Source organism: Primulina eburnea, unplaced genomic scaffold (genome assembly GCF_022965805.1).
Source record: "Primulina eburnea isolate SZY01 unplaced genomic scaffold, ASM2296580v1 ctg1459_ERROPOS7100000, whole genome shotgun sequence".
NCBI lineage: Eukaryota > Viridiplantae > Streptophyta > Magnoliopsida > Lamiales > Gesneriaceae > Primulina > Primulina eburnea.
In genome coordinates, this window is record NW_027330988.1 from 88,695 (window position 1) to 113,264 (window position 24,570).

General features: G+C 37.5%; 2 protein-coding genes across 4 annotated transcripts in view; both read left to right on the plus strand.

The window, feature by feature from the left end:
• Positions 1–242: 242 nt before the first annotated feature.
• On the plus strand, positions 243–8,114 carry LOC140820793 (triacylglycerol lipase 2-like). Its single transcript, XM_073181129.1, has 10 exons — positions 243–523; positions 592–645; positions 1,721–1,894; positions 2,278–2,677; positions 3,157–3,440; positions 3,990–4,058; positions 4,169–4,225; positions 6,397–6,449; positions 6,571–6,646; positions 6,891–8,114. Exons 2-10 carry the CDS (start codon positions 605–607, stop codon positions 7,840–7,842), a joined length of 2,106 nt encoding a protein of 701 aa, XP_073037230.1. The 5' UTR covers positions 243–523; positions 592–604; the 3' UTR covers positions 7,843–8,114.
• A 1,325-nt stretch (positions 8,115–9,439) lies between these two features.
• Positions 9,440–24,570, plus strand: part of LOC140820804 (histone deacetylase 15-like) — a 29,556-nt gene continuing 14,425 nt past the window's right edge. For 2 of the 3 annotated variants that reach the window (XM_073181146.1, XM_073181147.1), the window contains exons 1-10: positions 9,440–9,722; positions 9,809–9,997; positions 10,122–10,233; positions 11,721–11,797; positions 12,258–12,333; positions 12,501–12,565; positions 13,541–13,596; positions 15,062–15,185; positions 15,313–15,438; positions 15,522–15,572. In XM_073181146.1, the coding sequence (XP_073037247.1) occupies positions 9,579–9,722; positions 9,809–9,997; positions 10,122–10,233; positions 11,721–11,797; positions 12,258–12,333; positions 12,501–12,565; positions 13,541–13,596; positions 15,062–15,185; positions 15,313–15,438; positions 15,522–15,572 (1,020 nt within the window). In that variant the 5' untranslated portion in view covers positions 9,440–9,578. The remainder of the gene's footprint in view (positions 9,723–9,808; positions 9,998–10,121; positions 10,234–11,720; positions 11,798–12,257; positions 12,334–12,500; positions 12,566–13,540; positions 13,597–15,061; positions 15,186–15,312; positions 15,439–15,521; positions 15,573–24,570) is intronic. The other variant, XM_073181148.1, reaches the window with a different exon arrangement.

The following is a 24,570-nucleotide window of genomic DNA, read 5'->3' on the forward strand; positions in this document are numbered from 1 at the left end:
AAAGTGTGTCCGTGACAAGATTGAATATCAAGATATTACTCAGAAATTAAGCATTTCAACCAAAAATAAAATAAAAAAAAAAGAAAAAAGGTAAAAGTTTATCGACAAAATAACAATAGAGATAAAATATATTATATATCTTCAGAGAGCTTGTTACGGTTTTGGGATAAAATTTTATTTTAATTGTTTTTTACGGTTTGTACGCATCTTCCATAAATTGAATAGATAGAGCGATAGAGTTTTCAAGACTGTCTGTATTATTTGAAGGGACGTTTGGACTTTGGAAGTGCTCCAGAGACATATGCAGCAACAAAGGCCACGTCCACGTTCCACCAAATCGAGACACCGCATAAACCGACGCCCAATAGACGAGTTCCACGTGGCGCCACGACCCCGGCCCTCCTCTGCCGACTACGGACACCGACCTCGCATCAACGTCAAAAATACGGCGGAGCAAAGCCAAATCACACCTCCAATAATTTGTCAGATTTCTACCGACTGTTTACGTTTTCGATTGCTTCTGGTATTCAACATATAGGGAAAGACAATATCTTGGTGAATTGGTTGATTTGATTGCGTTACTACGAACAGAATCCCAGCTGCGATGCAAAGGATCGTGGACAATGTTATTGCCGTCACGAAAGAGTGCGTTAATATTCTGGCTTTTTGTTATTTATTATTATTATTGTTATTATTTTCATGGTCTGTGAAATGGCGGGAAACGAATTCTTGGGCGATTTTTTCTTGCTGTTTCAAGTGTGTTGATGTTGGTCCATTACCAACTTTTATTTACGTTTACGGTGGAAATGCAGTGGTTATTTTGGGGTCGTTAATTTGGTTTCCTCTATATTGTAACATCGGATGATAGGGATTTTTTTTACATATAAATTGTATGAAAATAGTTGTTGATAGGAATGGATCCTCGAGGTTTGTAGAATGACGATTTTCTAAATCCAACTATTAACAGTATATGGCATAGATTTTGATATGTTTAGAGGGGAAAAGGTTGGAAAATTCGGTGTGTTTGGAGCATTTTAAGATGCAAGGTAATAGGCGTAATACGACCAGATCATATGAATGATTTAGGTTTAAAACGTAAAACAAGAGCTATTGAGGTAAATTCAATAAATTTCCATGCATGCATACCTGAAATCACATTTGAAAATTTGCTACTTGCCTTTTATGTTAGTTGAGGGGACAGGTGCTGAAAACTGTAAAGCATTGAAATTCATAAAGCTTAGAAATGCTGTCTATAACCGATTTTAGTGCTCTATTTCTTTGTAATATTTCACGTTCTTTTGTAAGATTAGCTGCTTTATTGAATAGTCTTGTGTTGATGATGTGATGTTGATATATGAGGATTATTGTCAAAATATGCCATCCTTGCTAAGCAAAGTAGAGGTTTTATAAGGTGTTGAAATATGGTGCACTGAAAACAGGCAGAGGGGTTGATGTTTTTAAAACCTTCTAATATAACTTAAGCCTGTGTAGATCACCTGGGACAATGATTTTCTGAACTTCCTACCTAAAATTTTAGACAATTTCTTGTTGAGCCACTTGCTCTTCTCTGAAGCAGCTGCGCACTCTCAGTTGAAATCTTTTGCTACTGTTGCAATACGTAAATGCATTAGATTTTTTAATCTGAAATCTTTTGCTACTGTTCCAATGTGTAAATGCATTAGATTTTTTAATCTTTGTCCCTGTTAATGCACTTTCTTAGGTCTGTCAAGACATTCACTTATGAATCACTCAATAATATTGTGAGGCTAATTAATGGAATGTCAGCATTATTGTTGGCTATTCTGCCTGGAAAGACTTCGATACTTGAAGGCATTCATGGTTGGGAGCTCAGGCCAACTCTTCGCGGACCTCGACTCCCCCGCTGGATGGAGAAGTAAGTCTCTGAACATGATGGATTCTTTAATATATGCTTTTTTTACTAGTTTCGGCACGTGTTCTTTTGAATGCATTTGTCTCTTACTTTCTCCATGGGAAATTGTAGAAATTCTTGATGAATCTGGGAAGAAATTTTAATGAAAAACTAGTTTGATTGTATAATTTTCCTAGAATTTCTTTTTTCCACCAATGGTTTTATTTTGTGATATAGTATATTGAAAACATTTGAATACGTGTTGATAGCTACAAGATTTTATATTTTCTCTGTTGAATATTTATGATAAACATCACCTGTATCTGGTATATTGCTCAGTACAGATTATGTTCCGTGAACTGTGCTGCATGACATTTTGTAATATTTGTCCTGATGAATGATTGCAGTGGCGCATCATCTTTCAATCAATTTATCCACAAACTCTCCATCGATTCTGATACTTCCTCAAGTGTAGATTATTCATCTGGAGGAGAAGATAGCGACATTATTTATCCTAGTTCTCCTTTATCGCAGAGTTCCCGATTCTCAAGGGAAAGCAGTTTCCCCAAGATTGTAGATCGGAGGAGACATTTGGTTAGACTAGTGCTCTCATGGCTTCTGCTCCCCTTGAGAATTCTTTTGGGCATCCCACAGAATCTTTTTAATTTGGCTTCTCGTCGAGCTTCTGAAACCCCTGTTAGAGCCAGAAACAACCAGCCTTTAACAGCGCGTTCTCCTAGGAGGTTTCAAAGCCTCAAGGATCACGTTGTCCAGCGGGCCACTGATCGCAGACGCAGCGTTGTTGAGGTTAGTTTCAAGAGCCTTTGTTTTCCTGTTTGAGAACATGTTCTAGCTAGCTGTAGATTCCAAGAGATATAAATATCTTTTGATGTACTCATAACTTTCTAACTGTTGCGTGAGCATTATGATTCAATGATTCTGCTAGTTAGATGCTTGTTATTGGAATGTGCATGAATAGAGAATTCACTGACCATGAACTTAAGGATGTGCGAAATCTAGAATATCCTGTGACTGAATGTGAGGACTAAGCCTCATTCTCACCATGTTTCCCGAACCTAATGTTCGATGTACAAATAAAAGGTACATCTGTTGCGCATGTAATTAGAATGGGTGACAACGCCTAGTTACAGGTGTTGTGTAAATGTTTAAGACCACACCCATGGATGACACACCACTTGAGGAGAGAATAAAGTACATCAGAATTTCATTGTAGAGCTGTCCAGTGTCTAAATACATGAATACTGACCTATGTCTATGTTTTTTAGGATCTCCACCTAGGTACGGAGATCTTCATTGAATCTATATTCGATAATGTTCACAAGGCAGCCCATTGCCTTCTAGCTCCTGCGGACACAATCAGAAGGGTATTTATATGGTTCTCTTCTAGAGGCAGTGGGAGTGAAGATACTCCTGGTGATGGATTGGGGATCTCTGTCTCTGCAGCTGTTCTCTCAGATAATGATCCAACTCCCATAGAAAGGAGGACAACTTTTCACAACTCCCTCAATACTGATGCTCGGACATGTCGAGATGTAATAACAGAGCTTGGGTAAGAAGGTTTTGACTTAAAATTTCTTACTTTTAGACTCATTTCTCGGATCTGATTTAACAGAAAATAGATATCCTAACAGAATTATATTTTTTGAATCTGTTTTTGAGTTTCTGTAGAAGATTTAATTTAGGAATTTCGTATGGATTATTTTTTAGTGATGATCTTACTTTCTTCTCCAGTTAGGCAACAGAAACGCAGGGATTTTCATCGGTTTTTGTGATTGTTAACTGCATTGCCTGAGAGAATGACACAATCTAAATGAACTTGAGGTGGTTTATGAATTATCTTGATGTATGGGTTTATTCTACCGGGAGATGTTGAGAAGAAACAAATTGATCTATTGATCTAAATGTGAAGTCTTGCATCTTTTACATAGCTAAAATCAAGTTAATACAATAGGACTTGAATCTAGTGTCCTTTCTAGCTTGCCCCCCCTTTTCTTCTTAAACTTATCACATTCACTCAAGCATATATTTCAACCTGTTTTGTGCATTTTATGTTTATATGTGCACCTAAATAAGCTTTTGGGTGTCTGATCTGTTTCAGGTATCCATATGAAGCTATTCGTGTGGTTACTGCTGATGGTTATGTTCTTCTTTTGGAAAGGATCCCGAGGTATTTGTTGATGTATAAAAGCAGTGTTATTTCATGTTTTGTTATTGTAATGCAAGTCATAAAGTTGTTTGGTAAAATTGCAATTTGATGCTTGAAAATGGCTGTTGCAGGAAAGATGCTCAAAAAGTAGTCTATCTGCAGCATGGAATATTAGATTCGTCTATGGGGTGAGTGTGTTTTGGATTAGTAGTCGAAAATGGGTGCAGTATGAAACTAATGTTATTTTTTCCTCAACTTCTCTATGGACACGTATACCAACTGTTTTATTATCACTTTACTTGTCATATGTTGGACATTTCTAATTAAGTTAATATGGTGTGTCCACTATTGAAAATGATCCTTTTATGTTGACATCGCTGTTTCTTCAAATAATATCATCCATTTGTTGTAATTGCAATTTTATTATTTAGATCTAGATGTTATAGGGGTGTGGCATTCTTTCTATTTAAATGAGGTCCGAACTCCTGTGGAACTATATTGGCTCTGAAGTTTTGACCCCTTGTTGCTTTGTGTATAAAATTATTTTTGTCATTAAGCCTGCTAATTAATCTATGTCTGATCATTGTTCTATTGAAGGCGATTGTGGGACTTGATTTCTGTGAGTATTTGTTACCTTTTCATTGTCAATGACTGAAAGCACTGATCTGTGGATAAGTTTGATCTAGTTCATTCAATAGTTTGAATTATTTTCTTGGATCAAGTCACATATAAATTTTTCTGACATTGATGTGTCAAAAAGCGCAACAAGTCGCATGCACATCTCATTTTCTGTTTCTATTATCTGTTTGCTGCACTGTGTTTTGGGGAATAAAATTGCTACTGATAAGAGAAAGGTGTATCACTGATTTTTTTTGCGAGCTAGGAAGAAAACACTGTGAAGTTTTTAGTTACATATGCTTCTTTTAGTTGCAGAACCCCAGACTGAGTTTTTAGGTAGAACTGGTGGAAACATTCTTGGAATTGAAAGTTTTTTTTTTTTTTATAAGAAACATATTTTATTAATAATATGATAAGAAGGATTACATAGTGGACTAGTGGTCCACTCTCATAATGAAAAACACAAAAACAACTATGTCAATGATACACATATTCCCAACTTCTCAATAAATCTAGCGCTGAGACGTTTTTAAAATCGTGATGATTGCCAATCCACAACGCAATATTAAGCTTAATTCTGTCCCAACATGTCACCGCATTTTCTTCAACATCTTCGAAAACCCTTCTGTTTCTTTCAAGCCATGTAGTCCAACATATGCACTGAACAACTACAAACCAAAAAATTCTGCCCCTTGTTCCCGTATGCTGTCCCAAGTCCATATTTAATAAATCAATTGTTGAGTTAGGCATCACCCACACCAAATGAAGTTCTTGCAAAGCTCTAAACCATAGGGATAATGTGAATGGACAGTGAATGAGCAAATGATTCTGAGTTTCTGTATCATTTCTACAAAGTGCACACCAATTAGGTTGCAATGCAATCGATGGCCATCTTTTTTGAATCATCTCCGAGATAGGTAGCTTACCCAATGACACTATCCAAGAAAAGAACTGAATTTTTTTTGGAACCGGAGTTTTCCAAATAGCAAGGGAAACTGATGGAATTGGGAAACGATTAATAGGAAAGAACGAATCGTGAAACGATCTTACCGAGAAAACACCGGAAGGGTCCCCTTGCCACTGAAGAAAATCATCTGCCCCTTCTACCAAACTCACCGAATCTAGACTCAATAATAACTCAGACAAAAGATGTAACTCCTCATCCCTGACAACCCTTCTGAAATGAAAATCCCAAGACAGAGTAGACGACACACCATCAAAACAAGCAAAATAAGATCTACTTCTTTTGTGGTCGTGAATGAGATCTCTTCTGTCTTTGTTGTCTTCAGAGGGCCATTTAGTACTGGTAGTTTTCTTTCATACTAAGAGACTACCAGAAAAGCTTCTTGCTCGTTTAGTTTCTGGTGACCAATTGTTCTGATGATACACTTGAGTTTTATTGTTGGAGGAAAATCTTGAAACTTAGTAATTTTTGGTTATGAAGGAACATATTTATTAAGCTTCTGTTTCTCGTATTTTATATGATAATTCTCGCTTCTTACATAACCTTCTTAACCAAAAAGTCACTAAATTTGAAGGAACACTTTTATTACTCCTCTCTTTCTGTATTTTATCCGTAGTTCTCGCTTCTTGCTTAACCTTCTACTAGCGTAATGCATTTCGTCGTGGTTTATGGAGATGTATCTCCTAGTGCTCCATGTTGAGCACATCAAAGTCCTGTTATATTCTTGCTATTTCTAACTTATTTCGATGCGCTCTCACGTGAGTTACTTTTCAATAGGTGGGTATCTAATGGGGTGATTGGCTCTCCGGCCTTTGCTGCTTTTGATCAAGGTTTGTACATCACCCCATCTCAATACTTGTGTTTGCTAATTCCATGATTGAAGATGATCGACTTGGTCCATTAACTTTTGATTATAGAGTTAACTAATGAATTTCCTTCTTCCATTTCCAGGGTATGATGTTTTTCTGGGAAATTTTCGTGGGTTGGTTTCAAGAGAACACGTTGACAAAAGTATCTCATCGCGACAGTAAGAGCCTGGTTTCCCGTTGCTTATAAGATATTTATTCTCTTTATAATTTTAGAAAAATTTATAAAGGAATGGATGGATTCAAGTTTGATCTCCATCAGATTTTGTCATGAAGTCTGCAATTTATGAAAGAAAAGTTCACCATAATAAATCAATATTTATATATGTGACATATCTAAAGATTTGTATCGGACCTCCTTTGTCTCTTGAATTCAGCCGTACCCATTGATTGCATTTGATGTAGGTATTGGACGTACTCAATAAATGAGCATGGGATTGAAGATATACCTGCGATGATAGAGAAGATACATGAAATTAAGATCTCAGAATTGAAGTCCCTCGAATCTAATCTGGAGGAAGTAAACAATAACGATCAGCCTTACAAAATTTGTGCAATTTGTCATAGCCTTGGAGGAGCGGGTATTCTCATGTATGTTCTAACACGAAGGATCGAGGAGAAGCCCCATCGACTTTCGAGGCTGATTCTCCTTTCGCCAGCTGGCTTTCACCATGACTCTACACTCGTACTCACAGCGATAGAGAGCCTGTTTCTTTTGTTTGCCCCTCTCTTAGCACCTTTCTTTCCAGCTTTCTACATTCCCACTCGATTTTTTCGTATGTTACTGAATAAATTGGCTCGTGACTTCAACAACTTACCTGCGGTTGGGGGATTGGTACAAACGCTAATGAGTTACGTTGTTGGTGGGGACAGTTCGAACTGGGTTGGAGTTTTAGGTTTGCCCCACTATAATATGGATGACATGCCCGGAGTTGCATTTCGAGTGGCGCTGCATCTGGCACAAATGAAACACTCGAGAAAGTTCACAATGTTTGATTACGGTAGCCCTGCCTCCAATATGGATATTTATGGTTCTCCTGAGCCATTGGACTTGGGAGAATGCTATAGGCTTTTTGATGTTCCCGTCGATCTTGTTGCAGGCAGGAAAGACAAAGTGGTCAAGCCTTCTATGGTACGAGAACACTTCAGGTTGATGAAAGATGCGGGAGTCGATGTTTCATTTAGTGAGTTCGAGTATGCACACTTGGACTTCACATTCTCACATCGCGAGGAGCTTTTATCCTATGTTATGTCCCGGTTGCTGCTCGTGAACCCGAATTCTAATCGAGTGCATCGACAGAAATCTCAGAAAATGCAACGAAAATATGTAAATGGAGATGAAGGTGTAAAGAAATGAAAATAAGACACCTGAGAGCTGGCTTTTTTTGGATGCTTCAGGGTCTTCTGTATTATGTATCCATACAACCATGTATATATGTATAGTCCCTTACAAGGAGGAAACCATGTCGAATTCGCCTCGCATAGTTAGTGAAATGGAGGCCATTGTAAGAAACTGCCACTCCATTTTTGGATGGATTCTATGCCAAGATGTTAAGGTTGTGTACTAATTCTCCGGCTATGAATGATTGCTTATTTAAATATAGATGATGTTTGCAATCTTGTTGGACACTATGAATCCCAATTCCGCAATTATGTTGATTTTATTTGTAATTCCTGGTAGATTGATGATACACAATCATAGATTTTTAAAAAAATTTACTTGAAGGAGGGTATTGTTACTTTCATTCAAATGATTGAATTTTTGTGCAATCATCGTTCAAACTTTACATGCCAGAGGTACATCATGTTTTAGCTCAATTTTTATTTATGTATGTGCTCCTCAATTCAATCTTTACACGCAGAAGTTCTTCAACTCAACTTTCATGTGTGGGAGATCTTTTGTTTAACCTTTTTTGTATTGGTTTTCACACGTTAGACTTCCTTAGTTCAACGTTGATGCATGATTTTCTCTCATTTTTTTGTACTCTATATACATTATGGGAAGATATGTATATGGTATTGTTGATATATGTATTTTGGTAAATATAGGTACTATATGTAGCGTAATTAATTGTATGACCTGAGATGTAATATGTGTTTTTTAAGTTGTTTTAGAAATAATGTGTCTTTTGGATGTATAAATTCATCCTAACTAACTTTTACATTTATTCACATGGAAATGTATCTTGTGATGGTTGCATAGGTTGAATCAAACACATTGGCTCATAAGATGACACAAATTTCAATTTCTATATATTTCTAAAGAAATTTTACAAATTTAGTTGTGTTCGACAACTCAATGTTTTTGACGTATATTGTATTGAAGTATTTATTGTATTGTAGAGTATCTCTAAGGAAAACTCATTAGAAAACTTATGACATATACGGGTGAATCTAGACGAGAAAATTATTCATCAATAACAAATAATTTTTAACCAATTAAATTAAAGAAGTCGTAATTTTTTAATTTTTTTTCTTGCATTTTCTAGATTATTGTTGAAGTTAATAACTACTACTGTATAAATATTAACATGCATATAAGAAGTCAATATACTATTATATAATTTTTTCTGAAAAAGATTTTATACGTCATAATTTCACATTAGAAAAAGAAAGATGTTTCAAAAATATCAATATGTATGGACATAAAAAAGAGTTAATTACGTATAATAAGGGATGATAATGGGTTCGCATTAATTTGATTAATCTCAATACTCATAATTCAAATATATCTCACTTGTTTCGTTACGGAACCGTTAAACATTAGATAAATTTTTAATTTAAATAGATTCGCATTAAAAAAAGTTTAAAAATCAATGCATTCATCAAAATTATATCAAAATCATAACATTTTAATAATAAGTTAAGTCTTATGACATTTATTATTCAATATAACATAAAATAAAAATATATTATTAATAATATACATCCAGGTGCGAGTCCATTGAAACTCGCTATGCAGGGCAGCAGTTTAAAAATTCCTCGGGTGTAAAGTGCGATTTCAACCGTCGTGCATATTCTGGTGGAATAGTAATTTGTGTTGAAACACTCGAGCTTCCCAGTTTTCTTCCTCCGGCCATCGAGCAAATACGAATGAATCATCGTTCCAAGGCCGGAAAGGGTGAAAATCTTATTTCTAATGGGGATTCGGAGTCCAATTCGACGAGGGATGAGAAGTATGAGGCTTCTGCGTTTCCCAATGCTGATTCCCAATTTAAGCAACATTCAGAGGAGCAAGTACCTTCGTTTGCTTTTCCATCTCCTCTTTCATTTTTGTCCGATTTCTTGCAATTTTTTGGTATAGCGGTTTTTTGTTCTTGCAGGAAAATGCACAAGGGAGTAGTGATGTTACTCTAGAAGATATGTATAACAACAACTACGAGTTTGAAGACGACGAGGATGACGACAGTGATTGGGAGCCATCTTCTCAGGAGCAAGATGTTTTTGAAATCACAAAATGGTTTTGCGTCAACTGTACCATGGATAATTTTGGAAAAGGCGTGCATTGTGAGGTGGGCATGTGTTTGGATTCCATTGTATGATGAATGGGTTCTTTTTTTTTTTTTTTTTTTTTTTTTATTTCATTTGTTAGTATTCTTATTTTTAAGGAGCTGAATGCTTGTGGTGTTGATACAGTTCTGTGGTGAACATAGACAGTCTGGTATAGTTAAGTATGGGTTTCTGGCTCCCCCCTTATCCGAAGAAGGTCTAAATGTAAATGAGGCAGACACCACTGTCAGGCTAAAAGGTTATGAATTTTTTGAACTATTAGTTTGGTAAACTCTTACTTATTCTTTTCTTTTTTACTATAAAACCACCAAGAACGCGGGTGTTATGCAAACCTCTACATATTTTTCGAATAAAAGTGAAAAAAAATTGTTACTAGGCTTAGGTATCTGACAATATATCAAGAATTGTGCTAATACAAGGTATATGTAGTTTATCGATTTTCACGAGACAACAAATACAAATACTTCTTTGTATATCCCTAAAGGTAGAGATTTGGAGTGGCCTAGATACGGTAGCTGGCAAAGCAATGGAACAACATTGTTTACTTCCAGGTAAATCTAAGAGATGTGGATCGGATTCGAGGAGAAACGTAAGCAAATTCTCAAGAAGATATCTTAGAGCTCCCATATAGTTTTGCCTGATTTCAAAGTATTAATGCTCGATCGGGAATCTATTTCAATCCAGATCAGGAAAAAATCAATATATTTTAATACTCTTGAGGATAGCCAAAACTTTAGCATGGATGTCCAAATCAGGATAAACAAATTCACTAATTATTTCTACGTCAAAATTGAGCTTGAAAACATCAAAATTGAGCTTGAAAACATCATACGAAGGTTTATTCCATTTATTCCTCTAAATTCTCAAGGCAAGTCGTAGGAAAGCCAAGAACACGGGCAACATTGGTATATCCTTTCAGTGCTTCCAAGATAGTGCCTAAGAAGCCAGAACAGTACGTAAGAGGTGCCAAATTATCATCATAGCACATTTTCGCTAGTTGCGGAGTCAGCTATATGGGTATTAGTTCTCCAAACTAATCGATTTTATCATATTTCATCTCTTAAACCAAGATCTAAGATATCTCCGCAGTCATCTTTATCCAAGTTTTCAATGACCTATCTCTTCTTTTACTTCTTACATTAACCTGCCAATCTAAGATATGTCTAATTGGGACCGTGTTTGGTCTCCTCTTCATATGACCAAATAATGTTAGACGTTTTTCCTTAATCTTATTCTCTACGAGGCCTACACCTAAATACCTTTTAATCATTTCATTCTTAATTCTATCATTGTGCATTTTGCCACACATCCATCTTAACATACACATCTTTGCTACCGTCATCTTAATATATGCATATCTGCTACCGTCAACTTATTCATATGTAGTCCTATAGTGGCCCAACACTCCAAGTTATAAAGCATAGATGGTCGAACAATAGTCTTATAAAATTTTAAGAAAGGAGACCTGAATACTTCGATGATTTGAGTCATTCAGGGCAGTCCGAAGAAAACCAAATGATGATGAAATTGAAACTTTTTAAAACATGGTTCATATACATCTCCTATTATTTAATTGCTTGGACACCGTGATTTGTAACTTTATTTTATTTTATTTTTTTGATAGGAAATGTGACGTGATTTGTAACTTTAAACTTCTATTGGCAATACCGTCACTCTCAAAATTTTCTTGAAGAAATATTTTTCTTTTATTTGAACATCATGTAGATCTCCGATTGAAAGGTATCGTAGCAGACAACCAGACTGCTATAGGATTTGATGAGAGAATGCTGCTTCATGAAGAGGTATGGTAGTTTTTGAAAACTTATTCTTTACAAGTCTTTTTCACATAACCACAATCTCTTCTACCTTTATTTAGTAACAGTTGAGAAATAAGTGAATAATTATTCATTGTTAGTATTTTTTTCATCGATCATTTAGTATCATTCTGATAATTTTATACATTTCTATTTAGTGTAATTTTCTGTGCCTTATAGATTTACATAAGCATTATCAATTAGTATCGTTCTGATAATTTTATACATTTCTATTTAGTGTAATTTTCTGTGCCTTATAGATTTACATAAGCATTATCAATTACGAAACTTGTAAGTACTCGAGAAGTGATCCTGGGGATGAGGTGGTATCGTGCTACTAATTTTTAGGTTTCCTCAAGGCTCACAATATATCAAATACTTCAGAAATTCCTGGTCATTACTTTTGTTAGAAATCAACATCTTTCTTGTGTTCTATTTATTTGTAAAGGTAGAAATGAAGTCTCGTCCTCATGCTGAAAGACCTGATCGTCTTCAAGCTATTGCTGCCAGCCTTGCTGCTACAGGTTTGCGTGGCACATTCTTGCAATAATTACAATCCTCCTCCAACCGAAAGATCAATTAGCATGCATATAACTTCCTGTTATTGTTATGATGCGGTACAGTTGTTAATACCTCTTTGTTTATTCGCTGACAAGAAACCGGTGCTTCTTCCCTTCTGGAAACATGGTAGGTATATTTCCGGGAAGGTGCAATCCGATTTTAGCGAGAGAAATCACACGTGAAGAACTCCAAATGGTAATATAATTTCACCAATGCATTTTCAATGGACTTAATTTGGTCTGTATCGTGCATATAGAGTCCTTTCTCTGAATTTCTATAGTAAAATCCCTGTCATGCTATATTCTTGTTGATATGTTTTACAAAATTGTATGCTGGTGATGTGGCACCACTTTTACCATTTCTCACATTATTTATTTTAAAGATATGCAGCCGAAGAGCTGTCAATTTTTTCAATATTTTCATGAGGATATGAGTTGTGGTCAAGTGAAACTAATAATATTGAGAAGTCCCAGATGATGATTCTATGTTAAGGCGCAATCAAGTACGATTAAATCATCTCATAACTTTAAAAATATGTATTGCAACTGTATAGAAACATCGTAATATATGTTTGTATTCAAATATCAGTTACTGGACAATAATCTTTGGGACAAATTATTTGAGTACTTTTGAACATCAGAGAATATAAACATGATACATGTTCAACTTTCCCACAATGAAAATTCTCTAACTCTTCTCAGGCTTCTCATCCCCGTACAATTAATCTTATATTTCATCTACCAACCACATGACAACCCAACCCAACCAAAAGTGAGAGCATTTCAGACTCCACATTTTGAACTGCCTAAAATTTTGTGACCGCATTCATTTAAGACTGCCTGAATGCTCAGCATTTCCATCTGTTCTTGTTTCCACACAGACTATTTATTTTATTCTTTTTAAGTTTCCAGACTAGCATTTCCACCTGTTCTCGTTTCCACACAGACAATATATTTCATTCTTTTTAAGCTTTCAGATTCCCACTGTGGACTGCTTGATATTTGGCTATTTTGGATTGTTGCACCTAGAAATTTGGTGAAATACACACACACAGATACACTGTCCAACACTTACAAATTTCAGGGCATTAGTGCTCTGATAATTGTAGCAGTTATTTTACTTTTTGGAGTATGCATGTGTGTAATTATATGATTGATTTGGAGATATTAGGTCCACTCTCTCAAGAATATTGACGCGGTTGAACTTACAAGCCAGTTATACTCTAGGTATTGCAATTTTCCATAGATATTCCTGCTAAGCCTCACTACGTACTTTCTTGCTCTAAATTTGTTTGTATCTCCATTTATTGTTTAGCATCCATTTCTTTAGCTGAATGTAGTGGTGGATTATTAAAACCTAAAAGAGTGCAAATCTATTTCTTATATAGATGCAAATACAAGGGAATTTTATTCAAATTATCACTAGGCAGTATTAAATTGATGATTGTGAACTTAGCATAGAGTATTCTTCTTGTGAAAATGAAACGATAAAGCAAGAATAAAATAGTGAAGAGATGTTTGAGTAATTAGAAGAAATTCAGGGGTTACTCTTAATTTTATCCTTTATTTTGATGTGTTAATTCAAATTCTAGGTTTCGTTCTTTCTTTAATTTGACAATTTTGTTTGGTGTGGGATTTGAATAATTTGTTTTTATTAATTCGTTTGTTTATGAATTTTGATCGAACATTTAAAACCACTTCGATTTTTTGATGTCTATGTGTCGACAGTTTATTCATTAGTTCCAAACAGCTAACATGATCGGACACATGTGTGCTAGTGCCATAGCTCAAATTGTCAGTAAGTTAGCATTAAAAGTGGCCAGCAATAAGATCAAATCTGAAGAGTTAATCTCGAGTAGCATGTGAAATGATCAATGATTTAATTTAAGTTGTAATAATAGGAAAATATAGAACTTGATCCATGTATCGACTCCTGAAGAGAAAACTAGTGTATGAACACCTGTAATTTAGAAAACAATCATGTGGAAAGCAGAGGAGAGGACCGGTTTCTTCTTACATGTGAACTGTTATCTCTAGTGAACATGAAAGATGAGCATAATGAAAAAAATAAGCAGTAATATTCTTCTATTCATGTTACAATTGTATTTTCTAGGCTCAGAAAGTCTACTATTTTGTTTTAATGGCATCCTTCTTAATTTACAAGATTTCTGCTTGGATTTGTGTTGCTTCCATGTCTGAATTATGTTTCCCATTACAGTCGGGAAATAATTAATAGGAGCTCTGGTCATTTTGTCTGCATTTCATGTTTGCAGCCGAACATGTTTCTGGCCATATTCAGTTTTATATCTGGCAATGAACTTGACAGCCGTTTATTTATCTGTTTAGATCTTGGGCCTATGCTATTTCCTTATATTGTGTTTAACTTTTACAATCAATTAGTCTTTGTTCTACAAACTGCACACACACAAAGTGTGAGTCTAATTGTATTAGATATGATTACAACTGATATCTAGCACAAAATGTATAAATAGTCAAATATCTCATGTACAATTAGATCTTGATCATGCAGTATATATTTGTGAGCGGGACCAAGGTTTCTACGTTTGACACGAATCTGTTTCATTGCATCATAATTTTGCACAAAAGATGTCTAGAGATGTGTGTCCCATATGTTAAAAGTCGGTTATATCAAAATAAACATTTTACAACATTTTACATTCCTTAATTTCAGCTATTTCACACCTGATACATATGCAAATCAGTATTCAGCTTGTGCAGCCAGGCTTGCTGCTGGGTTATGTTCTGATCTTGCGACATCCATATATTCCGGAAGTGCTAAAAATGGTTTTGCTTTGGTAAGAGAACATTGTGAAGTTTTTAAAACTCTTGTTTTGGAATATTCCACATACAAAGAAAATCATAACTAGTCTGTACAGAAACGTATTTACATGCGTATTTCCTCACCCGTCTCCAACGAGTCAGGTCCGTCCTCCTGGTCATCACGCATGTGTAAAACAGGCCATGGGTTTTTGCCTTCATAATAATGCGGCCATTGCTGCATCAGCAGCTCAGAGAGCTGGAGCAAAGAAGGTCTTGATCATTGACTGGGTAATTGGACTAATCTTAGCCTAAGTAAATTTTCTTTTTTATGGGTCTTTTTCTTAATATGTATGGCTATGCGAACCCTGCAGGATGTACATCATGGCAATGGAACCCAAGAAATATTTGAGAAGAAAAAATCGGTATGCTCTGTGTCATTGTCAAACCTTTTACTTTTTTTTTCTTTTTGATCGGAAACTATCATTTTATTATAATATCAATAATTTAGACCACAAGTCCTCTCACAACGTTTGCCGTCTTTGCCTTATTTACCAATCTCCCCAACCCATCAATCACTAAATTAAACAAAAAAAAAGATAAGGGGTCTCTTTGTCTGAGGCCCCTTTCCCCTTTGAACTTCCCCCTTGGTCTTCCATTGATGAATATTGAAAACGAAACATTAGAAACGCATCCCTTAATCCACTTCCTCCACTTATCCCCAAACCCCTTCTTTTGAAGCACAAATCTAAAAATCTCCAATCCACATTATCATAAGCCTTTTCCAAATCTTTTTTCAGTATACATCATTTTTTCTTTTTCCGTCTATACTCCTCGACAACTTCGTTGGCTATGAGACAACAATCTGTAATATGTCTTCCTTGAATGAATGCGCACTGGTTTTCCGCTATTGTTTTGCTCATTACTTTCTTCAAATTGTTCGTCAACACTTTTGCCAAAATTTTGTACAAGCTTGTAATTAGGCTGATAAAATTACAAGCTTGTACAATTACTGTCTTGTACAAAAATCAGCAAACACTTTCATAAAATTAGGCTGGTCAAATTTTCCAGCTCACATCAAACCTTTAACTTTGATTTACATTTACTGTCAGGGCCCGTGCTCTTATTTAATATTTAATTACCAAACAACAATGATTACACCGCTGTAAACAGCGAAAACGAGTTTAAAATGTTCATTAGGGCTTACATAAATTTTGGTATGACCTCCCCGTAAGTAGGACATCCCCAAAATTTCTAAACACAACAATAACATTATACGCTCGAAAATAACATCAGTTTCACAATCAACCAGACAAACATCCTACAGCTGCACTGGCCAGGACTAGACACAACAACCACAAATAAAATCCGAAACAACATAAAAACATCACCATACAGCTACACAGGACATCTCTCTGGCAAATGTATCAAACCAGAATAATATATATATATAAATATCTGGGAACTCTGACACAAACCAACTGACTACTGGGTACCACTCCCTGACGCTCCACCAGACGCGTCAAAACCTCTGGAATGACCTGCTATGGCATCAAAAACAACCACAACATCAAAAGAAAACATGGGTCGGACCCCAGTACGACAAACCAGTAAAATCACGACGTATATAAAAGACATGTAATAATACCAAATAAATGCAATGCTATGAGATGCATGAATGGTAACAACGGAATAATAGATACCAAATGGAGTCCAAACGAATAGCATCAACAACAGTAACAGTGGCCACCCGCGCCAGGAATGCAGCATCAAATCGCCGCTCGTCCATGCACGTAGCATCGGGAATGCGAGTAGCTAAGTCGCTCGTCCCTAGCTGTCATCTGGGAATGTGGTTAATCCTAACCCACTTGTCCCTCTGATGACTCAATATATCTCAACAGAATCAACATAAATAGCCGTCAAAGGAGTCAAGGCTCAATATGTTATGCCAACATAATTAATGCATGAATGCATCAAAATAAACATTCAATGCACATAATAGCAAACAACATTCACCGAATATTCTTATACGCCAATATAAGCGTTATAATGATATAGGTTTGAACGTACCTCGATTACAAATTATAATACCACGGTAAATCTTAAAGGCTATCGAATGAACTCGCCCAACAATAAAACTTACAATATAAATTCGCTATATACTTCAATACAATGCATACCAAACGACTAAACCAAAATAAATCGGCTGGGTTAAAATTCGAAATCCGGGCAGCCTATATAACCCTTATAAAATCTGAATTCAAGCTACGCGCACTGCTGTTGGAAATCAAGCCAAATCGAGCTCGTCACTTACCGATTCATGGCACGAAAGTAGCTAATAGGTTGAAGGAAGAAAAGTGATAACCTACTGCACAAAATTTCTGGCCGCTGGGATGCTGCACGACTGAAGCAGAAAGACCGAGAGAACGACGGGCAAGGCTGGGGAAGAACTTTTCTGGAAATGAGCGATCTGATCTAGTATCAAATGGGTTTGGGTTTACTTATTGTTATTGGGCCTCATATTTACTTTACCCATTATACCAGACACGTCAAATTCCCTGGAATAACATGTTATGACATAAAAATCAACCACAACATAAAAAGAAAACAGACGTCGGACCTCAGTATGACAAACCAGTAAAATTATGATATAAATAATTGTTATGTGATAATACAAAGTAAAATGGAATGTTATGCGATGCATGAATGGTAATAATGGAATAACTGATACCGAACAAAGTCCAAACAAATAACATCGACAACGGTAACTGTGGCCATCCGTGCCAGGAATGCAACATCAAATCGCCGCTCGTCCATGCACGTAGCATCGGGAATGCGATGAGCTAAGTTGTTCGTCTCTAGCTGTCATCTGGGAATGTGGCTAATCCTATCCCACTTGTCCCTCTGATGACTTTTTTTTTGAGTAGAAACAACGTTTTATTAGATTGAAAATAAGGTTTACAATTGCGGATAAGCCATCCGCAAATTAATTAAAAAAAAGTACAAAATAACACAGCCGTTAGTCACGACCAAACATAATTCCAATCCCTAACTATATCAGAGATAGTAAGATGTTTATATTCCGTCAATAAAACCGACCAACTAGCAACCCTGAATTTTATTTTTTCCCAAACTTCCTCCAGCGATGCCTACTTATCTTAAAAAATTCTCGAATTCCTTTCCAGCCATATCGACCAAAAAGTGCAATGAACAATCATAGACCAAAATCTCAAGTGTCTACGCCCAACATGCCAACTTGGTTCCAACAAAAACATTTCTTTAGCCGTCTTCGGAAAAATCCACAGAAAGCCCATCTCTTATAACACCTTTAGCCAGATGCCATAAGAGAAAGAACAGTGCAATAATAAATGATCTTGGTTTTCCTCTTTCATCCGGAAAAGACAACACCAATTCGGGCATAAAGCGCATGTTGGCCACCTTCTTTGCACAGAGTCGCAAGTCTGTAATTTCCCCAAAGCCACAATCCACGAGAAAACATGAACTTTCTGTGGTACAGGTACATCCCAGATATTCCGGATGAAAGAGAAAGACTCGATGACAGGAATACTGAAAAAGGAGTTGTAGAAAGACCGAACAGAAAACAAACCCGAGGAATCCCCCAACCACACTCTAAAGTCCCCAACACCCCGTTGAACCCTAACCGAATCTAGTACCCCTATCAGACCGACAAACTCTTCTTCTTCTATCTCGCTCAAATTTCTTCTAAATCTTAAGTCCCAACTGATGACAGAGTTGTGGAGACTGGAGACTAAAATTCTCAGCTATAAAGAAAGAGATTGGCTTGTTAGTGACCATAGAAATCAGAAACAAAGAATGAAAACGCTCTTTAAAGGAGAGTCCCCCCACCCACTCGTCCTCCCAAAAGCGAACAATGTTACCCTCTCTGAACACTCCTCTAACCAACTGATGAAAAGCCGGGAATGATCGAGAAATGCATTTCCAAGGTCTTCTGAACGTCGATTTCTCAGCCAATCCCAAATCCCATCCGTTTTCGTGATAACCATGAAGACTGGTAATTACTTTTTTCCAAAGGGATTCTTTTTCCACTGACCCTCTCCACCACCATTTCCCTAGTAGTGCCTTGTTTCTTAAGCTGATATTTCCCACTCCTAATCCTCCCCTATCCTTTGGTTTACATACTTGCTCTCATCCTACTATATGACAATGATTTTCCCCATCGGGTCCATCCCAAAGAAAATTCCTCATAATTTTTTCCATCTTCAGTGCCACATGATTAGGCACTTTGAATAACGACATGAAATACGATGGCATGGCACACAGAACTGCTTTGATTAAAGTAAGCCGACCGCCCCTTGAAAGAAAGGACTTTTTCCAACTTGCCAACTTTTTTCCCATTTTGGAGATCACTGGTTCCCAACATTCCATTGCCCTCGGGTTTCCTCCCAAAGGAATCCCTGAGTATTTAATCGGCCATCTCCCTTTTTTGCATCCAATTGCACCTGCTAGGTCGTCAATTTCATCATCCAATCTATTCATTCCCATCAATTCACTTTTTTCCCAATTTATTTTAAGTCCGGAATGACGGCCAAAGCTGTTGAGAATTTCCACGATTGCCATCAAATGTTCCCGTGTCCTTGCGAAGAATAAAATATCATCCGCAAATTGAATATGAGTAATATGGACCTTTTGTGCACCAACCTCGAGGCCTTGTACCAGCTCATTTTTTTTTGCCTCGTCAACCATTCTTCCCAACCCATCAACAACCAAATTGAAGAGAAAAGGAGATAAAGGATCTCCCTGTCGGAGTCCTCTTTCCCCTTTGATTTTTCCCCGTGGTCTTCCATTAATGAATATCGAGAAAGATACATTTGAAACGCACCCCATTATCCACCTTATCCATCTCTCCCCGAATCCTATTTTCTTTAACAAAAACTCCAAAAATTTCCAGTCAACATTATCATAAGCCTTTTCCAAATCAACTTTAAACATCCACCCCTTTTTTTTGTTCTTCCGGTACGCCTCGACGACCTCATTTGCAATCAGACAGCAGTCCAGTATCTGTCTTCCCCTAATAAAGGCGCTTTGGTTCTCCGCAATTGTGGAACTCATGACTTCCTTCAGTCTGCCTGTCAATACCTTCGCTATCATTTTATACAAGCTTGTAATCAAACTAATAGGTCTAAAATCGTTAATCCTGGTCACATCTTTTTTCTTCGGGTTAAGGCAAATGTAAGTCTCGCTAGTAATTCCATTAATGATCCCGCTCTCAAAGAATTCAGCAAAAACTTTCAATACGTCGTCTTTGACCGTATCCCAGTTTTGTTGGAAGAAAGCCATTGTGAACCCATCCGGACCCGGGGCTTTTGATCCATCGCTATCAAACACTGATTTTTTGATCTCTTCCTCCATAAAAGGCTGCTCCAACCCTGCTGCCTGGCTTACCTCTAATTCACTCCAATCCAATCCTCGAAAAACCCCATCATCCCCGTCGATCAGCCTTTCCACCCCATCCGATTTCCTATACAAGTTCCGATAAAATCTTATTATTTCCTCTTCGATTAGTGTATCATCGGTGACAACAGACCCATCCTCCAATTCCACTTTGTCTATCATCGCTTTATTCCGCCTGCTATTCAACAAAGAATGGAAGAATTTGGAGTTTTGATCACCATCCTTCATCCATCTTAATTTAGCTCGTTGACCATCCATTTGAGCTCTTCGGATTATCACATTTTCCAATTCACATCTTAACTCCTTCCTTTCCTCTTTTAAAATTTCAGACCACACGCCGCTGCCTTCTTGCACATCCAACTGCTCAATCTTGAAACTTAGCTCTCTAAATCTGTTACCCACATCTCCCCATTCTTCCCTATTCCATTTTAAGGCCTCTTCTTTGATCCTTTTCAATTTTTTCATAAATTTGTAACCTTCCCACCCATCCGTATTACCATTATTCCACCACGTTCGAACCAAGCCTTTGAATTTATGATGAGACAACCAGACATTCTCAAATCTAAAAGGAGAATGGCCCCATCTCAATTTTGCCGTGTCAAAAATCAGCGGGCAGTGATCCGAGGTAATCTTTGGTAGTGCCGTCTGTCTAAAAGTTGGGAAAATTTCACACCAACCTTTAGTGATGAGGAATCTGTCAAGTCGACTGTCGACATCATATTGGTTCAGCCCTTTGATTTGACCAAGTGAATTTTGCATTAAGAAGCGGTGGGTCCATTAGCTGCAACTCATCAATCAAACAGTCGAAACATGACATACTCGTGGTGAGAGATCGGCTATTAAGTTTTTCCCCAGTGTTTCTAACCACATTAAAATCCCCTCCCACACACCATTTATCCCCGCAAATAGAGTTTAATCCAGCTAATTCATCCCAAAAAAATTCCCGGTCTCTCGGCTTAACAGGACCATAGATGGCTGAGAACCACCAGCTTGATTCTTCACTCCCACGAACCTCAACAGACACTGAGTACTCTCCAATCAAGTTATTAACAACTTCCACGACTCTGGGATCCCACATTACCACAATTCCCCCTGCACTTCCCACCAACGGTAGCCATACCCAGTCGACGAACCTCGGCTTCCACACACTGGCAATAAAACCTCGATCAATCCTTTCTTTTTTTGTTTCCAAAAGCACCACAATATCTGGATTTTCATGGCGTATGATTTTGCTAACAAGTTCTCTCCTTCGGGCCGCCCCTCCTCCTCTGATATTCCAAGAGAAAATCTTCATGTTAACACAATTTGTTCCCTTCGAGGTTGAACCTTTTTCATAGTTTATCCCCCATTTTAGTCTGTAAAGCTCTCTGCTTAGAACATGATCCGCTTTTTTCACTGTTTCCCCCCACTTTCCATCTGTAATATGTTCCTCCATACTTCCTTCCTCACAGATTGTCTTTTCCATGTCAGTCCTTTCGAAATTTCCTTCCTCGATTTCCGGCTTTTCATCTACCCTCACCATCCCTCCCCCCAACAACCCACTCGACAGACCAAAAGCTGAAAAAGAAGTTGGTAGAATAGAATGAATTGTGAAGGATTGATTCAGAAAAGAGGAGTGTATACCTGAGAGTACCTGACCCACATAAGCATTCGTGTTTACCGTTTTAGGTGGCTCAGCAGAAATAAGTGATCCATGTGGAGATGAAAACAACCCCGCCAGTGATTCAACAGCTTCCTCCAAAGCAGCGGGCTCACCAGAGTGTACTGAATCTTGAGAGTCAGATTCATAGGATTCTGAATCTTCCTCTAGCGGATCATCAAGGGAGTCCTCAAATTCGAATTCATCACTGACTTCCATCTCACACATCCCCTTCTTGGTGTCCATGCATCCCAATTCGATACATTCTTCAATGCCATCATCAATGCCAGCACCAACCACGTTCTATACATCTTCCCTTTTTTTCCTTCTGTGATAGGTCTGCCCGAAAGTTTGGAGAAGATTCTTGTTGCTTAGAACACTAACCCCATTTTCCTGTCCCGCCTTTCCGGTGTCTTCCATGGAATTTGTTATAGAATTGCCGAATTTAGCAAGTTCTTTAGGGACAATTCTCGCTAGGATTTTGATCACCTTTCCCCCATGATTTGTTGATTTTCCGCTCATACTTGTTGGGTTCTTGTTTTCCTCCCCCGTATTTCTCGACCCTTGCGCTTCTATCCGTCTTCCCACACTTATACCCGAACCAGTTTCTTTCCCCACAGCTTCCTTATCAATTGCGTGGTCTGATTTAGCCTCTATTTCGATATCCCCTTTACTTGTCCCGCATTGGTAGTTCACGTTTTGCTGCGCTTTCCTGTTAAAATTCGTGTTGCCCCATCCCGCCAAAGTCCTAATGCCATTCACCACTACTTGCGCGTAAGTTTGTTTTTCGTAGCCATCATAAGCCGAACGATCAAAAGATTCAACCCGAATAGTTCTCTCTCTAGCCTCTCCCTCCAACAGTACTCTCGTTCTGCTGTGGACGAAACCTCCTTCAACACCCTTGACCTTAATTGTAGCAGCTCCAAAATATCTGAATAAGGAGGTATCAGCACTTACTTCCATCAATCCTCCACAACTGTCACCAATGATTTTAAAATTGTCCGGTGTCCATAAATTCCAAGATAGCCCGTAAATACTGATCCAACTATTGCAGCATTTTTCTACAATATCCGCCGAGTTAATGTCTTCTCTCCAAGCCTCGAAATCCAGCGAAATCCCATTCTCAAAGAACCCTCTTTTCAGTTGTAGATAGGATGCAAATTCTTCAGCGTTTTTAGGCCACCACACCGCTTTGTTCGCTTGGTACGGAAAAAGTTCTACCTTGACCTTTGTGGCTTCCCCGAGTGCTTCTTGAATTTTTTCCCAAGAGATATTAACTCTTCTTTTTGTGACAATTAGTGCTTCATCCCATTTCTTACATGGATAAAGTCTACCACTGCCTACCAGAATTTGCCCTGGCCCTTGGCGATGCCTCCCCTGTACCAACCTATCAACGTGCTTGTAACTATTGGCCTTGCTGTGATACGAGCCTTTCTTAGTTTGGGTAGGATCCGGCTGCTGATACCCAGATAACAACTTTCCCAATGCAATTGATATATGTCTCCATCCCTCTGACTTAATTCCGCTTGGCACAATGGTGGTTGATTTCCTTCCTTGTTGAGTAAATTTTGACAGTTCTAGAAATCTTCCACGCTTGTTGTGAAAGTGTTGTATCGTGAATACCGCATTCTTGCCTCTGAATCTATAGAAAGGTGAGTCCGCCATTGTTGCAGATGTAGCATCCTTGAATCTTAAGCTTATCCACCGAGCTTCCTCGCGATCAAAGTCCATCATATAGCACGAGTTCCTTGTTCGTTCGGACCACCAAATCGATCTACCTCCATTACCCATTCTCAGCGTGAATAATTTATGTTCCACCTTAATAACTTCATCTCTTAAACCTGTCCTAAAACCCACTGGTGCTTGCCTAGTGAAAGCGCGATTCCTATCGAGAATAACCATATTGGGAAGCCACCGATTAAATCATTGGATGAATTCCAGCTTGAGTACCAAGAGACAAGGCCTCCAGTGATGCTACAAAGTGAATGACTTCAAGAAGCTCAATTACCATTTTACTTTTGCTGCAATGAAAATATTGTCCCTCTGATGACTCAGTATATCTCAACGGAATCGACATAAATTGTCGTCAAAAGAGTCGAGGCTCAGTATGCTATGCCAAATTAATTAATGCATGAATGTATCATATGAAACATTCGAGTCACATAATAGCAAATAACATCCTCTGAATATTCTTACACGCCGATACAGACGTCATAATAATATAGATTTGAGCATACCTCAACTACAACGTACAATACCACATTAGTTCTTCCGATGAATCCAAACCTTAAACTCGTCCAACGATATAACCTACGATATAAATTTGTTATATACCTCAATATAATGCATTT

Coding starts and splice junctions, on each gene's coding strand:
- LOC140820793 (XM_073181129.1), top strand. CDS start 605: ATGCAAAGGATCGTGGACAATGTTATTGCCGTCACGAAAGA. Junction 1,895..2,277: donor CTCCCCCGCTGGATGGAGAA/GTAAGTCTCTGA, acceptor GAATGATTGCAG/TGGCGCATCATCTTTCAATC. Junction 6,450..6,570: donor CTTTGCTGCTTTTGATCAAG/GTTTGTACATCA, acceptor TTCCATTTCCAG/GGTATGATGTTTTTCTGGGA.